The 18,719-nt window shown below is 41.1% G+C and overlaps 1 protein-coding gene across 1 annotated transcript in view; it reads left to right on the top strand.

Annotated features, from left to right (window-relative positions):
* LOC126293418 (5'-3' exoribonuclease 1) overlaps positions 1-18,719 on the top strand; it is a 188,113-nt gene that overhangs the window by 73,641 nt on the left and 95,753 nt on the right. The window contains exons 14-16 of the mRNA XM_049986642.1: positions 5,292-5,470; positions 9,167-9,330; positions 18,123-18,248. Of these exons, the coding sequence (XP_049842599.1) occupies positions 5,292-5,470; positions 9,167-9,330; positions 18,123-18,248 (469 nt within the window). The remainder of the gene's footprint in view (positions 1-5,291; positions 5,471-9,166; positions 9,331-18,122; positions 18,249-18,719) is intronic.

The following is an 18,719-nucleotide window of genomic DNA, read 5'->3' as shown; positions in this document are numbered from 1 at the left end:
GGTATGTCTGGCCTTCAAAAGTGAAGAAATTTTGGGTCAGGATGAAGCTGGCTAAGGTGACGAGGAAAGAGGTTTTAGGTAGGGTGGCAGGTGATCGGCGTGAAAGGAAGTGCTCCATTGCAGCGAGGCTCTGGTCGTGTGGGATATTTGTGTATAGGGAAGTGGCATCAATGGTTACAAGGATGGTTTCTGAGGGTAACAGACTGGGTACGGATTCCAGGCATTCGAGAAAGTGGTTGTTGTCTTTGATGAAGGATGGGAGACTGCATGTAATGGGTTGAAGGTGTTGATCTACGTAGGCAGAGATACGTTCTGTGGGGGCTTGGTAACCAGCTACAATGGGGCGGCCAGGATGTTTGGGTTTGTGAATTTTAGGAAGTAGGTAGAAGGTAGGAGTGCGAGGTGTCGGTGGGGTCAGGAGTTTGATGGAGTCAGGTGAAAGGTTTTGTAGGGGGCCTAAGGTTCTGAGGATTCCTTGAAGCTCCACCTGGACATCAGGAATGGGATTACCTTGGCAAACTTTGTATGTAGAGTCGTCTGAAAGCTGACGCAGTCCCTCAGCCACATACTCCCGACGATCAAGTACCACGGTCGTGGAACCCTTGTCAGCCGGAAGAATGATGATGGATTGGTCAGCTTTCAGATCACGGATAGCCTGGGCTTCGGCTGTGGTGATGTTGGGAGTAGGATTAAGGTTTTTCAAGAAAGATTGAGAGGCAAGGCTGGAAGTGAGAAATTCCTGGAAGGTTTGGAGAGGGTGATTTTGAGGAAGAGGAGGTGGGTCCCGCTGTGATAGAGGACGGAACTGTTCCAGGCAGGATTCAATTTGGATAGTGTCTTGGGGAGTTGGATCATTAGGAGTGGGATCAGGATTATTTTTCTTCATGGCAAAGTGATATTTCCAGCAGAGACTACGAGTGTAGGACAGTAAATCTTTGACAAGGGCAGTTTGGTTGAACCTGGGAGTGGGGCTGAAGGTGAGGCCTTTGGATAGGACAGAGGTTTCGGATTGGGAGAGGGGTTTGGAGGAAAGGTTAACTACTGAATTGGGGTGTTGTGGTTCCAGACTGTGTTGACTAGAATTTTGAGGTGGTGGGGGGAGTGGAGATGGAAGTGGGATATTGAGTAGATGGGAGAGACTGGGTCTGTGTGCAATGAGAGGAGGTTGAGGTTTGTTGGAAAGGTTGTGGAGGGTGAGTGAGTTGCCTTTCCGGAGGTGGGAAACCAGGAGATTGGATAGTTTTTTGAGGTGGAGAGTGGCATGCTGTTCTAATTTGCGGTTGGCCTGTAGGAGGATGCTATGTACAGCCGTTGTGGATGTGGGAGAGGAAAGATTGAGGACTTTGTTTTGGGATAGGAGTTGACAGGTGTGTTCATTGGCCGAGTCGATGTATAGGTAAAGGATTAGGCGGGTGAGGGCTATGGATTGTAAATGGAATGTAAATACCCTCCGCAAACATGCCTTCACCCTAGCCAGATTACGCTCCCATATTTTATTTACTCAGGCTTGTCTGACTTTTGGCATTACCCCCAAAGGCCTCACACTTAAAGTTCCCATTTCTGGCTGCAATCCTTCTTTCCATCAGTCCTTATACCAGTTCCAAACAGCACAATGTTTGCTCGTTTGGTGCTTCAGAGAGCCACTAGGTGGATGTTCCTGCTTCTGCGAAGTGCTGTGTGGCTTGAAAAACATGTTACAAGTGTTAACAGGTCCTGCACGTCTGTTTTGGTCTTGACTGCAAAAGTCTGTTGTAAAGTGAGACTACAGTTTGACTGATGAATAAAATCTGGGTCTGCTTGAAGAATCTGGTTCTGAAATTGACGGTGATGGTTTTGAAGTCGGTGACACAGATGGTAATCTGCTTTCCTCCTCCATCTCATAAGCAGGAGCCACACCAACAAGTCAAAAAAGTTGTATTTCTGGGGGACTGCAGCAGTCGCTGTGGTCTGATTGGAATATGTTAAGCACACATCATTGTATGCTATGTACACCATAATAACTGTCTTACATGGAGAGGGATCAAGTTTTGCAAGGACGTTCTATATTGATCAAAGTTAATGATGGAAAATAATTGTTTCAATGTTATACATTGAAAGATCATCTAAAAACAAACATTTTTTATTAATGTAATTTGTCATCTAAAGTTAATAATGTTAGAGGTTATTAATGTTTTTATGCTGTCAGTGAGAATGCATCATTCTGTGTGTCAAGCAGAGAGAGGTTTACGGTCGAGCTGTCAAGGCCTTAGACTACCAAACAGCTGCTCCGAGTTTGGTTATTGGCCATGCCTCTTTTTTTTCATTTGATATTTTTTAGCGTATCTTGATATTGTTGTGATGATCGGAATACCTTTCTTTCCTCTTTTCGATGTAATACATAGGAAGGTATGATTAACAATCATCCAAGTATATATAAGGTATTGACAGTTATTTTCACCGTGATACATAGTACAAAATTACACCTAAAGTTTATTAACAGATAATCCTAACTGATTTTTTGTTCATGAACGTTCTCGCAATGAGGGGTGTGAAACTGATTATAGAAACAGGCAAATCAGAAATATTTCTCGTACCATTTGCAACATGCTGATATAATCTTGCCATATTGAGATGTTTTCTGGTACATTAGCCATTGAAAACAACATGATTCTTAATGCTAATAACAGATCTATCAGATATTAATTTGGGTGTGTGCCAACTGTATAAAAGCATATCTTGAAAGACAAGCACGGACAACTGCTCATGGACCAACGCACGAGTTTTGATAGTGCCAACCCTATCATAGAATTATCGGCTGTGCAGTGGTGGCACATGATGTTGACATCATCTGATGGAATTCTTTACTTATACTAAGAAATAAATGTCACACGATTGACAAAGACAGATTCATTTCAGTGGTATCACTTTCACAGTGCAGCTCAGTTGGACATCATCATCTGCGAAAGTCGTATGAGCAAAACAACTGTCAGTACATTATACAGGGTGGTCCAATGATTGTGACCGGGCCAAATATCTCATGAAATACGCATCAAATGAAAAAAGTACAAAGAACAAAACTTATATAACTTTAAAGGGGAAACCAGATTACGTTATTTTTGGCCCACTAGATGGCGCTGCCATAGGTCAAACAGATATCAACTGTGTTTTTTTAAATAGGAACCCCCATTTTTTATTACATATTTGTGTAATATGTAAAGTAATATGAATGTTTTAGTTGGACCACTTTTTCGCTGGCGCTGTCATAGTCACAAACATATAAGTACGTGGTATTACATAACATTCCACGAGTGCGGACGGTATTTGCTTCGTGATACATTACCCGTGTTAAAATGAACCGTTTACCAATTGCGGAAAAGGTTGGTATCATGTTGATGTATGGCTATTGTGATCAAAATGCCCAACGGGCATGTGCTATGTATGCTGCTCGGTATCCTGGACGACATCATCCAAGTGTCCGAACTGTTTGCCAGATAGTTACATTATTTAAGGAAACAGGAAGTGTTCAGCCACATGTGAAACGTCAACCACGACCTGCAACAAATGATGATGCCCAAGTAGGTGTTTTAGCTGCTGTCACGACTAATCCGCACATCAGTAGCAGACAAATTGCGCAATAATCGGGAATCTCAAAAATGTCAGTGTTAAGAATGCTACATCAATATCGATTGCACCCGTACCATATTTCTATGCATCAGGAATTGCATGGCGACAACTTTGAATGTCGTCTACAGTTCTGCCACTGGGTACAAGAGAAATTACAGGATGATGGAGGATTTTTTTTGCACGCCTTCTATTTAGCGATGAAGTGTCATTCACCAACAGCGGTAATGTAAACTGTCATAATATGCACTATCGGGCAACGGAAAATCCATGATAGCTGCAACAAGTGGAACATCAGCAACCGTGGTGGGTTATGTATGCTGATTTCCTACGTAATGTTCTACCGATGTTACTATGAGATGTTTCACTGCACGACAGAATGGTGATGTTCTTCCAACATGATGGATGTCTGGCACATAGCTCTCGTGCGGTTGAAGCGGTATTGAATAGCATATTTCACGATAGGTGGATTGGTCATCGAAGCATCATACCTTGGACCGCACGTTCACCGGATCTGACATCCCTGGATTTCTTTCTGTGAGGAAAGTTGAAGGATATTTGCTATCGTGATCCACTGACAACGCCTGACAACATGCGTCAGCGTATTGTCAATGCATGTGCTAACATTACGGAAGGCAAACTACTTGCTGCTGAGAGGAATGTCGTTACAGGTATTGCCAAATGCATTGAGGTTGACAGACATCATTTTGAGCATTTATTGCATTAATGTGATATTTACAGGTAATCACGCTGTAAAGCATGCATTCTCAGAAATGGTAAGTTCACAAAGGTACATGTGTGACATTGGAACAACCGAAATAAAATGTTCAAACGTACCTACGTTTTGTATTTTAATTTATAAAACATATATGTGACCAACTGTTCGTCTAAAATTGTGAGCCATATGTTTGTGACTATCACAGTACCATCTATCACAAAGCGAACAAAGTGCTCCAACTAAAACATTCATATTTCTTTATGTACTATACAAATATGTAACAAAAATGTGGGTTAATATTAAAAAAAAATGCAGTTGATATTCGTTTGACCTATGGCAGCGCCATCTAGCGGGCCAACCATAGCGCCATCTGGTTTCCCCCTTCAAGCTAGACAAGTTTCGTTCTCTGTAGTTTTTTTATTTGATGCTTATTTTGTGAGGTATTTGGCCTGGTCACGATCAACAGACCACCCTTTATATACATGTTTGATCAGTAATCACACCTCCCAATGATTTACTCCAAAAAAGGAAAGAAAGATATTTCCATTAACAGAATATTATAAAATTCCCCCCTCCTCCCCCAAAAGATGAGTACCCCAGCTAAATAATGAAAACACAAAAATGTTAATAACTCAAACGCTATTAACTTTAGACCCCATAATATATTACTAAAAAAATGTTACTTTTAGATAATTTTTCAATTTATAGCAGTGAAAATGCTATTTTCTATAATCAACTTTGATCTAGATTTTTTTCAAAATCTAGGGAGTTTCTAGCAAAAACCTGAAATGTTTGTCTCTTTATTTTCTATGTAGAACATCCTCACAAAATTTGATAAAAACTGGTGATCCACATGTCGGATCCTCGCCTTGTTAGTCACCCTCTATACACACTTCAGTTGTTGGCAGAATATGGGTGTGGATGTAGAAGACCAGTGAATGCTCAGTTTAATGTAACAGAATTTTGCTTGCAGGTGTATACGAAGCACCAGAATATTTCCCACCACTGGAGACAAACCACGCAAAAGTTATCGAAGTGTGGCGAGATGAGCTGAATGTGGAGAAGAAAGACCTCATCAAGGGACTCTGGCCTGGTGCTAAGCTGGACGTTTACTACCCTGGCTTTCCTACCATGAAACACATCCCACACAAGGTGAGTATTGGCTTTTCTATGAGGAAACACATCCCACACCATATTAGTATGTATGTACATTTGGTAGTTACAGCATTTTCCAGCTCCAACCTCCTGCATGAAACATAGTGTTAATTAAAAGTGTGATGTTGCTAGAGTGAATGAAATATTGCTCTAAACTGTGAATCTAGAAAGACACAATGTGCAGGAAAAGTATTTGACTCAGCAGTGCACCAGCCTCTATTAAAGAAAGTTCAGTCGTTTGGGGTATCCAACAAAAACTGTGAATGGCTTTGTTGGCAGGTAGGTGCGGGGTGTTATACGGGATAACACTGGCAAATGTACAAGTAACTTATGATGTGCTGCAGGGAGCTTTGCTGTTTGGCTGACACGAACATTTGTAATCTCAGACTTTTTTCGTATTATGAAGTAATGTAAAATTGTCTCGGAAAAATGCTGCACAAATATCCAGTTACAATTTTAGAAAATTTCAGAGTGGTTGCGTTAAATGTCCAGAAACGTTGTTCTTCACAAAATGCAAAAATGCAGTATCCTATAACTGCAGTTGGAATCAGTCAGATCATAAAAATACACTATCTAACTAATTGTGGAAGTATTAAATGGAATGACGACATGTGGCACAGGTGGCAGGCTTCAGGCCATTGGCAGCATACTGGGAAATGTAAGACCATCCCATAATAGTGTATAGGACAGGATTATAGAATATCTTTGGCTTCCCTCTGACAGCCATGCCTCCATCCTTGCTACCCTCCCTGTTTTCCTTTCCCTGTTGCTTCATAACCTGGGTTGTGAGTAACTAAATCCACTTTCCCTTCTTCTTTTTCTTTCCCCTCTCTACTCCCTGATGAAGGAACATTTATTCTGAAAGCTAGGAACGTAAATTTTCGGTTGTTTTTTGTGTATCTATCGGCTGTACTGAGCTGAGGTAAGTGCTGGCCAGCCCCCCTCTCTCTTTGTTAGTATTTGTTTCACATCTTTATATGAGATTTTCCATTAACTACCAAGGTGATAAATCTTCTTTTGAGATATAATCTGGACCTTCTTTTGAGATATAATCTGGGTGCAGTGTTCAGACATATTCCAAAGACTCCGTAGGATGGCTCAGGAGATATGTGTATTCTCTGTGGACACGGCAGTGTATCATTCTGTTGTTGAGTACTCTATTGAACTCATGTGGCATAAAAAGCGAAGGAAGGGAGGTATGCAAGCTTGTGGTGGACTATCGCCTGATGAATGGCTACAAAATAATGTTGAAAATGCCAAGGATTTTATTTGATTGCACCATTGTAAAAGACCCCTAGCCTCGATAATAGTTACAATGAACTTTATTGTGCACTGAGCAAGTTTCTAGTCACAATAGAAACAGATGCACTGACTCTTGTGCCAACTAACCAAAATCCATAAAATCAAAAAGTCAGTTGTGTAGTATTGTTTCTTTATATGCTAATAAATAAAATAATAATAACAATAATGAAAAAACACTGCGTAATACGAATTACACACAACGTTGTTGGTATGTTGTTAGTGATAACTGAAAAATGTACAGTAATATGGAGCAAGCAATGCACCTTGGCCATGAGAAAATAAGAACATGAAGAGTGCATAAAAACTGTTTTGCTTGAGGGTAGAAAAATGTTCAGAATTCTCTGGGTTGACTTTGTTACCATTTTCAGGTCTGCAAATCTATTTAATGTGTTATAAGCAAATGCAAGCTTCACTGATGAATTTTGATGAAGAAGTCTCCTCGGGATGTCATCAGACTCATTGTGGCATTGTGCAGCAATGTTTTGACAAATATCCTACTTGTCATCTTCGGGTGAAGTGTCTGGTTTATTTCCAGATCATATCTTTACTGATGCTGGACTGCAGGCTCCTCTGTCTCATCTACAATGGCTGGGTTAATTGGGTGTGTCTGGAAGAGATGTCACGGACAGTGGCGGGGAGCTCTTTGCATTTGGAGAGTTCTGGTACTGTGTGTCTGTTCCATTTGCCGCCTTTGCCACTTTCACATCAAAGTGTTGTTGACCGATTCTTGCTAGTATTACATCCCACGTGGAGCTCAGTTGGAAACCACTATCCCAGTTGACAAGATCATCATGGACCCATATCTCCATTTCCTCTTTGATCATCAAGTCCCAGAACCTGTTTGTCTGTGTAACATCTCTGTCTGTTCAAAATCAAACGTATGACTTTTGTTGAGGCTGCCCTCTTGTCACTACAGATGAGTCTGTTTGGCCAAAGCGAATGCTTCTCACATGTTCTGAGCAATGCTGTTAAATACAGCTTTCCATCTCTCCGGTATGTTGCATGCCACACTTACAACTGGTGCTGTAGACTCCAGCTATTCATAGTCCTAGTTTGTATTTCATTGAGCCAAACATATTTTTGGTTTTAGCCAATGAGTGGAAAATGGTTTTAATATTATTGTGCTGTAATGTCCTGGCAATTTTGACTTTGGAAGGAAAGAGTACCAAATGCTTTATATTTTCTTCCAGATTGTCTTATTTCTTCTTCTTGCTCAGCTGCTAAGCGCGTCTTATGTGTGTTCTTGCAAAAGTTTCCCTCAGATGATACAGCTCGTTGAGTAGAATCTCCTTGTCGCGTATGTCTTGTGCAACAGATTTGTGTTGTGCTGGACGATGGCAGCTATTGGTGTTTAGGTACTAGTTTGCTTGTGTATTTTTTTCTACAGTCAGAATGCTCCAGCATGCCATTAGTTTTCCTCCTTATCAGGATATCAAGGAAGGGACGGCATCCATTTTCTTGTACCTCCTACTTTATGTTGTTGTGTATGTTGTTAAGGTGGTAAAGAAATTCCTGCAGGTTTTCTTCGCCCTGTGGCCCACACTACAGATGTGTCATCCACATATCAGTAGAACCACACATCTGAAACCAGAGGCATGTTACCATTATGTGGGTCGACTTGTAGAATCTACGGCATCAGTTGTGAACGTGGCAAGCAGCGTATCGGTCAGGCACAGTGGTGTATTTTGCTGTGCTGCTCGGAACATGAGGCAAGCATTTGCCTCAGCCAAACAGATAAATCTGTAGTGGCAGAGCACAGCTTCAACGTAGGTCATATGTTTGATTTTGAATAGACCAAGGTGTTGTGCTGGATGAAGAGATTCTGGGACTCAATCATCAAAGAGGCAGCGGAGGTACAGGTCCCTGATGATCTCATCAAGTGGGATTGTAATTTTCTACTGAACTTCACATAAGATTCAACACCAGCTAGGGTACTTCAAGAGTGCCCTGATGTAAAAGAGGTGTAGGCAGTGGACGGACCCTCCAGCATGCCAGGAGTCACCCTCACCACCATCTGCAACACTCCTTCCGGAGATGTGCTATAGCCTCAGCTGTTACAGACAAGGCAGGGGAGCCTGTGATCCAGCTTCTGTAGAGATAAAAACTGGACATGAACCTGACACTTCACCTGAATGTGATGAGTAGGAAATTAATCTAAGTGTTGTCTCAGAATGACACTTTGACTTGACTGATAACCCAAGAAGTCTTCATCATCTAATTAATGTGTGAAAATTTGTCTTCAGTCATCAGTGTCTCTTAAATATAGGCTTACATTTTCAATGTTATTGTTATCATCATCATCATCACCACCACCACTGTACAGTTCCAATTTTCTGGATACTGTTAATGACTCCCTCCACTTCCTTTTGAATAAAGTTATGTTTGTTACAGGCAAAATTGGAGAAGCGTGAGGTCCATGTATTTGACCAGCCCTCTAGAGGTGAAAATATGATTCTATCCATCGAGAACCAAGGCAAACCAGATCCCGAGGAAGTTGCGACGCACCTCCTCGGCAAGAACATCTTTGTGGCGTGGCCTCATTTGGTGGAAGCCAGGTAACACAGTGAAATGATGTGCAGCACTGCATATCGTTGTAAATTAATACTCTTGATCTGCTTCTACACTTCTAGCCTTGAAGTAAATAGAATGAATGGATCGATGGGGATGAAACTGATGAAAGTGCGGTGACATAATGTGATACCAGTGCTACCCATTTGGATATGCTGAATATGTAGTGAGAATTGAAGATTGTGTCAGACCGGGACTCCAACCTGGGTTTCCTGTTTACTGTCAGCATTTGCCTTAACACTTATTGCCAGTTTATGGGCTCCTTTTAGTGCACAACAAGAGTCCATGGAGTTGCACAGGCTGCCAAAATTTTCTTACTTCACCCTGCTCCTGCATGTTGCACAAAACCAAAGGCAAATCTATATCCACACACAAATGCACATATTACGTTATATAAATGCTACCTATGGAAGCCGAAGCATTCTCTAACCTATGTGCCTTCAAGTGGTGAAGATATCAGCAGCTGTGCGCTTCAGAGCTCTCACAGTGTGCTGACAAAGTGATTTTGAGAAGAAAGAAAGCACAATCTGGCATTATGGTACAAAGAACATTCGAGGGTTTAACCCGTTAATGCCTCGCGTTGCCATATTACAGTGGTAAACACGACTCTATTAAATATTTTCCTATGTATACAAATTTCAAACTAGAATGAAAATGGCGGGGAGCATTTCCTCAAATGCAGCATGCTATTATCAAAGTAATAAGACCGTTGACAGGTGCTGCAAGAAGCATGAGTGATGCTTTGGGTGAGTTTATTATTGAGCATATAAATTACTCTATTTATTTTTTAATTTTATTTTTAGAAACATGTTTTATAGTGGTATTATAGATATACTACTGAATACAATAGTATAGTATTAAAAATTTTGCTGTGTTTCGTCCTGTGTGTGTGTGTGTGTGTGTGTGTGTGTGTGTGTGGGGGGGGGGGTGACTTGGGTGTAACACCGTGAATAGGGACCACCACATTCCAGATCTTTCAGTGTGATGTGGTCTAAGTTACCTTTGACTGTTCTTCTTCCAATGCAGTTGCCTTTTAGTTTTGTTCTTGTGGTCCAGCTACTCCGTACCACAACTGTGCGTGAACTTGTTCTCTTGACTTCGTATCCAGGCGGGGTGATTCTGTAAGAGAGTGTCTCCTTCTTCTTTTTGTTAGATCTCAGACTTCTGACTGGTTGTGTGTGGTCTGCTATGAATTCCTCTTCTGTGCCAACCCTTTCATCTCAGAGAACCAATTAAACCTATGTCCTCAATTATTTGCTGGATGTATTCCAATCTTTGTTTTCCTCTACACTTCTTACCACCTACAGCTCCCTCTAATACCATGGAAGTTTTCTGTGATGTCTTTACAGATGGCCTATCATTCTGTTCCTTCTTTCTGTCTGTGTTTATCATATATTCCTTTCCTCATTGATTCAGCAGAAGATCTTCTCATTCCGTTCTTTATCATTCCACCTAATTTTCAACATTCTTCTGTAGCATCACATCTCAGATGCTTTGATTCTCTTCTCTTCTGTTCTGCTTTTCTCACAATCCATGTCTCACTACCACCCAATACTGTGCCCTAAACATACATTCTCATAAATTTGTTCCTCAGATTAAAACCTCCGTTTGATACTACTAGATTTCTCATGTCCAGGAATGCCTTTTTCGCCAATGCTAGTGTGCTTTTTATGTCCTCCGTCCCTCATGCGTTATTTTGCTGCCTACATAGCATCGTGATCCCCAATTCTGATGTTCAGTTTCTTGCTGTTCTCATTTCTGCTGCTTCTCATTACTTTTGTCTTTCTTTGGTTTACTCTCAGTTAAACTACTGAATAACACACATCTTCAATAATAATCTGGTGTATTGTCCAAACTATATACATCAATTATGGAGATAGAGCCAAATATCTATTAATTCATAAACTCAAATACATTGATAAGTACATCTGACCACATCGAACTCGACTTAAGATCTAAGTTTTACGATCTTCGTTTGTCTTGAGCGTTTACATTGTAATATGCCCATTTTCTCTGAGGTGTTCATGACACCTTCAAGGAGGCATCACCAAGGCCAAAACTCCCATGTCCACCAAGGGCTACTGTGCTCACGATGTTGCACTTTGCCCATGCTATGTTGTCACTATGTATGCACCATCTGCACAGACCACAGATTGGGGTGCACACAGTGGATTGTTCCCACAACATAAAATGTTTATAAGAAACAGTGTGAGAAACCTCAGTGAAACATAGGTAATTCTCACAAATAACCCATGTAGAATTTTAGAACATGTTTTTTGCTTGCGTATCATGTTGTTTCTGGAAACACAGAATCTACTCTGTAGGAATCAACATGGATTCCAGAAAAAGCAATCGTGTGAGACCTAACTCACTTTATTTGTTCATGAGACTCAGAAAATATTAGATACAGGCTCCCACATAGATGCTATTTTTCTTGACTTCCAGAAGGCATTCAATACAGTTCCACACTGTTGCCTGCTAAACAAAGTAAGAGCCTACGGAATATCAGACCAGCTGTGTGCTGGATTGAAGAGTTTTTAGTAAATAGAACACAGCATGTTGGTCTCAATAGAGAGATGTCTGCAGACATTAAAGTAACGTCTGGCATGCCACAGGGGAGTGTTATGGGACCATTGCTTCTCACTATATATATAAATGACGTAGTAGATAGTGTCGGAAGTTCCATGTGGCTTTTTGCAGATGATGCTGTAGTATACAGAGAAGTTGCACCATTAGAAAATTGTAGCAAAATGCAGGAAGATCTGCAGCGGACAGGCACTTGGTGCAGGGAGTGGCAACTGACCCTTAACATAGACAAATGCAATGTATTGCGAATACATAGAAAGAAGGATCTTTTATTGTAAGATTATATGATACTGGAACAAACACTGGTAGCAGTTACTTCTGTAAAATATCTGGGAGTATGCGTGCGGAACAATTTGAAGTGGAATGGTCATATAAAATTAATTGTTGGTAAGGCTGGTACCAGGTTGAGATTCATTGGGAGAGTCCTTAGAAAATGTAGACCATCAACAAAGGAGGTGGCTTACAAAACACTCGTTCGGCCTATACTTGAGTATTGCTCATCAGTGTGGGATCCATACCAGATCTGGTTGACAGAGGAGATAGAGAAGATCCAAAGAAGAGCAGTATGTTTCGTCACAGAGTTATTTGGTAAGCGTGATAGTGTTACGGAGATGTTTAGCAAACTCAAGTGCCAGACTCTGCAAGAGAGGCGCTCTGCATCGCGGTGTATTTTGCTGTCCAGATTTCGAATGGGTGAATAGGTATTGAATATATTGCTTCCCCCTACTTATACCTCCCAAGGAGATCATGAATGTAAAATTAAAGAGATTCGAGCGCGCACGGAGACTTTCCGGCAGTCGTTCTTCCCGCGAACCATACGCGACTGGAACAGGTAAGGGAGGTAATGACAGTGGCACATAAAGTGCCCTCCGCCACACACCATTGGGTGGCTTGTGGAGTATAAATTTAGATGTAGATGTAAATGTTACAATACAATCAAACAATGAAAAACCCAGGATAGAATGTAACAATATTATGAAAAGAAAAGTTGCTACTCACCAGAGATGTTGAATTGCAGATAGGCACAACAAAAAGACTCTCACAAATAAAGCTTTCGGCCAGTGAGGCCTCTGTCAAACACACACACACACACACACACACACACACACACACACACACACACACACACACACACACACACAAAAAAATCACACTCGCACTCACATACAAACGCAACTCACACACACGACTGTAGTCTCAGCCAACTGAAACAACACTGCGAGCAGCACCAGTGCATCTGCATTGTGCCTATCTGTGACTCAGCATCTCTGCTGTATGGTGAGTAGCAACTTTCCTTTTCATAATGTTGTTACATTCCACGTTATAATACAGCTTGAAATAATGATCAGCATATCTTAGTTTGAACATTGGTGTTGCCATTTGGCAACAGTAGGCTTTTGCACTGCTACTTATTTTTTATGTATCATATTTTAGGCCAGGTTTTTCACTTCCTGAAGCTGTAGACATATTACTAAATGAGGATATTACTTGAGGGATTTTTGTGGAGCCTTCAGATGTCCGTTCGAAAATCGGATGAGGCTTGAGGGGACAAGAATGAGGGCGAGTGAATGTGTTATTTCCTATATAATTAACAATTTTGCGATTACTGTTTTACACATCACTTACCAGTGGTGAGTATACCATTATAGGCTTGCTGAAAATGTATCTTCTTGGCAGTTGAGTGCTAATAAAATATGCTACTGGGATAGTAACGATGACATGAAGAACTGAGCTCCATATAACTCCTTGAGGCAGGATAGATTTCTACAACTCTGTCGATTTCAGCACCATGATGATAACACCAAAATTGACCTTAATGTAAGGGTTGGAAAATCTGTCTGGTTATGGAAATGCTAAAGAAGCAGTTATAGATAATTTTGAACTTGAGGAAAACCAGGCATATGGCAAAAACATTGTTAAACATTTTGGCCACCATGGTTGCAAGGAATTTATTAGGGGTTAACCAATAAGATTTTGGTACAAAATACAGATTCTTAACATTAAGAATGGCTATTTAGTCAATTTTGAGCCCTACCACAGTAAAGGTCCTAAAGGAAACAGAGTAGAGGAAAGTACAATGATGGGGAAAAAAATCTCAGCACCAAAAAAATAATTACTATAGAGTAATGAAATTTTGGGAATACATTTGTGTAAGTAACATATTTAAGTGATTAACATTGCAAGATCACAGGTTAATGTAAGCGAGAAAAGCTATTGCAAAGGTGAAATGCTGGAACATTAATAACCAGTGTAAATGCCAGAATGTTGAATGTAAGCAACATAAGTGCATGCGTTGTGTTGTACAGGTGCCGGACGTCAGTTTGTGGGATGGAGTTCCGTGCCTGTAACACTTGGTTGGTGAGTTAATGCTGTTTGGGGATAATGCTGGAGTTGCCATCTGATGATGTCTCATATGTGCTCAATTGGAGACTGATCTGGTGATAGAGGAGGCCAAGGTAACATATTGACACACTGTAGAGCATGTTGGGTTACAAAAGCAGTTTGTGTGTGAGCATTATCCTGTTGGAAAACACCTGGAATGCTGTTCATGAGTGGCAGAGCAACAGGTCGAATCACCAGACTGGCATACAAAACAGTCAGGGTGTGTGGGATAACAAAGAGAGTGCTCCTGCTGTCATATGAAATTGCACCCCAGACCATAACTCGAGGCATAGGTCCAGTGTGTACAGTACGCAGACTGACCTCCTCCTAACCAACACATGGCCATCACTGGCATCAAGGCAAAACCAGCTTTCATCAGAAAACACAGCTGACCTCCACCCCGTCCTTTCACAGGCTCCTGCTTCACACCACCGAAGTCACAAATGGTGCTGTGGTTTTGGGCCAGCGGAATGCATGCAGCAGGGTGACTGGCTTGGGACGGTTCCTGAAGTAACCAATTTGTTGTGTCACTGTGGTGCCATCAGCTGTCCAAATTGCTGCTGCAGATGCTGTGTGATGCTCCAGAGCCATATGCTGAACATGGCGGTCTTCTTTCTCGGCAGAGCCACGTGGCCATCTGGAGCCTGCTCTTGCGATTGTACATTCTTGTGACCACCACTGCCAGCAATCGTGTACAGTGTCTACAATTGTGCCAAGTCTTTGTTCACTATTGCACAGGGAGCATCCAGCTTCTTGTAGCCCTGTCACATGACCTGGTTTACACAGAGTGAGATGTTGATAATGGTGTGTTTGTTGCCTTACAGTCAGTCTTGACTAACATCAACTCACCACATCCAATCTCAAAAGTAACAAACACTCATGACCGTTACAGTGTTTGTTTAAAGCAATCTTAATTTGCATCCTTATAGTGGCATTACTAGCACCACCCTTAGGCACCTGGTGCAAAAGTTAAAAAGTTAGACACCATCTTTCATTTAGATGTGGGAGGACTCCTACCAACTTTCATTTATGTCACACAACTCATCCTTAGTGCTGTGTGTGTGTGTGGTTGTTTTTTTTTTCCGTTCGAGTATTTAGCAAGGGAGTGAGCCCTTTACTCGTATTACTTGATGAAATTCCAATAGAGAAGATGGATAATCTTTTTCTGGTTCTGTCCTTTTGTTGTTTTTAAAATTCTCTACATATTTGGCCATTGGAACTACAAGAGAAAATACGAAAAACTGCTCACTTCAAAGTATAGGCTATTTTTCCAAGGAAGATCTTTGGTGTTGTGGCATAGCAATTGAGAGAAATAATGTACTGCTGTATGTCTGCTGGATGGAAATACTGTAATCACAGTGATCTCCTCCTCATGTGAAAATCTTGAGGCCTCAATTAATTGCAGACTGTATCTTGTGTATGGGAGGAACAGACCAAATGGATCAAAATCTGGGATGCTACCAAACTGGAATTCATGGCAAGAATTGGTATTGGCTACTGTTGACATGGATGCTTGATGTAGCTATGCAAAACAGTTTGATTCTGTACAGTAAATCAGGCAAAACAAAATTTTCTCAATTACAATTCAAGCGGGAAATAGCAAATGTGTGGTTATGGAAATCACATTGTATTCAATATACAGAAGAGAAGAAAAAGAAAAGATGCACTGTAAGTCAATTGTAAGAACAGTGTGTTCGAAACACAGAGTAGGATTATACATTGATTGATTCATCCTGTTACATTCCCACTATATGTATCACATTATGTTCATGTAATAATTTAATTACTCTTTACGTATGTGGTTACTTTTGTCATATCAACATTTTGTGAATGTTGCACTCTAAAGGACTAATTATTATATCTATATATGATCGTGTCATACCTATATTGAGTGCTTATGTAAACACGAAATATTAGCTCATGTAAGCAGCTAGCAATGCCATATGGCAGTAGCATTTATTTCGAAAATTAAAAATTTGATAATTGTTTTTACTCTGCATTTCATGTATTTAATTAGCCTCCAACTGTATTACCTCTCGCCGGGCCCTGAAATGAGAAATGTCCTACCCACTATCCTTCCCACCTGTGCCACAGTGGTATTCTGCCGTCCACCGAACCTACACAGTATACTCGTCCGTCCTTACACAACCCCTGCTCCCAATCCCTTACCTCATGGCTCATACCCCTGTGATGGACCTAGATGCGAGACCTGTCCCATACATCCTCCCACCACCTACTCCAATCCAGTCACTAACATCACCTATCCTATCGAAGGTAGGGCTACCTGTGAAACTAGTCATGTGCCCTCAGTCTAACCTGCAGCACTCACTGTCCAACACTCCCACCATACTATCCCTCCCCCTCCCCACTCCATCCTCCTCTTATGTCCACCCACTCGCCACTCCCATCATGCACTGGTGCTGCTGCTCACAGTGTGGTTTTAGTTGCCTGAGACGGCAGTCGCGTGTGTTTTGTTGATGTTGATCTTATATTCTCCTTTCAAGATACTGTTCATTCTGTTTGACTGTTCTTCCAAGTCTTTTGCTGTCTCAACAGAATTACAATGTCATTGACAAACCTCAAGGTTTTTAAGTCTTCTTCCTGAATTTTAATTCCTACTCCAAATTTTTCTTTGGTTTCTGTACAGCTTGCTGAGTGCAAAGATTGAATAACATCGCTGATAGGCTACAACCCAGTCTCACTCCCTTCTCAACCAGTGCTGCCCTTTCATGCCCCTAAACTCTTATAATAGCCTTTTGGTTTCTGTACAAGTTGTAAATAGACTTTTGCTCCCTGTATTTTACCCCTGCTACCTTTAGAGTTTCACAGAGAGTCAAAATTGTCAAATGCCATAAACATTGGTTTGCCTTTCCTTAACTGTCTTCGAAGGTAAGTCATAAGGTCAGTATTGCCTTACATATTCCTACACTTCTCTAGAGTCCAAGCTCATCTTTCCCGAGGTTGGTTTCTCCCAGTTTTTCCATTCCCCTGTAAATAACTTGTGTTAACATTTTGCAACACTGACATACTAAAGTGATAATTCGGTAATTTTTGCACATGTCAGCAACTGCTCTCTTTGGAATGGAAATTATTACATTCTTCTTGAAGTCTGAGGGTATTTTGCCTATCTCGTACATCTGTCACACCAGATGGAAGAGTTTTGTCCTAGCAGGCTCTTACGTAATGCCATCTACTCCCAGGGTCTTATTTCGACTTAGGTCTTTCACTGCCCTGTGAGATTCTTCTTTCAGTATCACATATCCTGCCACCACTTCTTCATCATCTATGTCCTCTTCCATTTCTATAATATTGCCTACAAATTCATCTCCCTTGTATAGACCCTCTGTATACTACTTCCAGCTTTCCCTTCTTTGCTTAGTCTTGTTTTCCATCTGAGCTCTTGATATTCATACATCTGCTTCCCTTTCCTAGAAAGGCACCTTGGGTTTTCCTGTTTCCCCAAGTGAAATATGCTTGTATTTATTCATATACTGGCAGTAATTGCCGGAGAGATTGGTGGCATGTTGAACTTGCATCTGACGATTGTGGATCGCTCCTTGTACTGTGTCTTAGGTAGCTAGTCGGAACAGACCTGAGGCCTAACCCTTGAGTGTTTTAAGTTAATGTTTCCATCTACAGTTTCCGAACATATCATATTCATTACATTGCGTGTTCAGCATATCTGAATGGTTAACATTGAAATCATATTATGTCATTGCATCTTGCTTGACTTCATATAATTTTCAACTAGCTTTAAGTTTTTTAATAATTCTAGAGTGGCAAATTGTTATTACCCCATTTTTGTGCACAGGGTGTACGCTGTTTCGAACCACGAGTTCAACCTATCGTTGGCTGCATCAGGCCAGCTTAACAAGGAGAGACAGAGTGCCGAAGGCAGGGATGCGTGGTCGCGCCAGGTGCAGGCCATCAAGAGACAGTGAGTAGTCAGCCTAGGGCATGCAACATCTTGTCCAGTCAATCATTGTGTTTTATACATTCCAATCAAGAAGGAGAAACTCCAGGGATGTGAGACTAGTCACAGCGTACATTATAAAAAGACCATCAAATCACATAAACTTATCAAGTATAGTGTACTGACAATAAGTTGGCATTGTACTGCTTAATGCTATTAACCATTTCGTTGCCGTGGACATGTATTCGTGTCTAGCTATGCTAATCCCCAGGTCTTGTCGATTGTAAAAGTGTGCCATTCAGGTTTTCCTACAGTGCTGAGGATGTCTCAATGTGCCCTGAGCCACTGAACTCTCACTGCTGTGGACGAGTTATTCCCATACCTCTGTGAATAAAAACATTTCGGGTATTTATCGTACAACAAATGTGCTTCATTGCATGCTGTCATTTGTAAAAAAACTCGTTTCAGTATCTTGAATCGTATATGAGATACGCC

This window comes from Schistocerca gregaria, chromosome 10, assembly GCF_023897955.1.
Source record: "Schistocerca gregaria isolate iqSchGreg1 chromosome 10, iqSchGreg1.2, whole genome shotgun sequence".
NCBI classification, from domain to species: Eukaryota; Metazoa; Arthropoda; class Insecta; order Orthoptera; family Acrididae; genus Schistocerca; species Schistocerca gregaria.
Note: the sequence above shows the minus strand (reverse complement) of the source record. Positions and strands in the feature narration are given on the sequence as shown.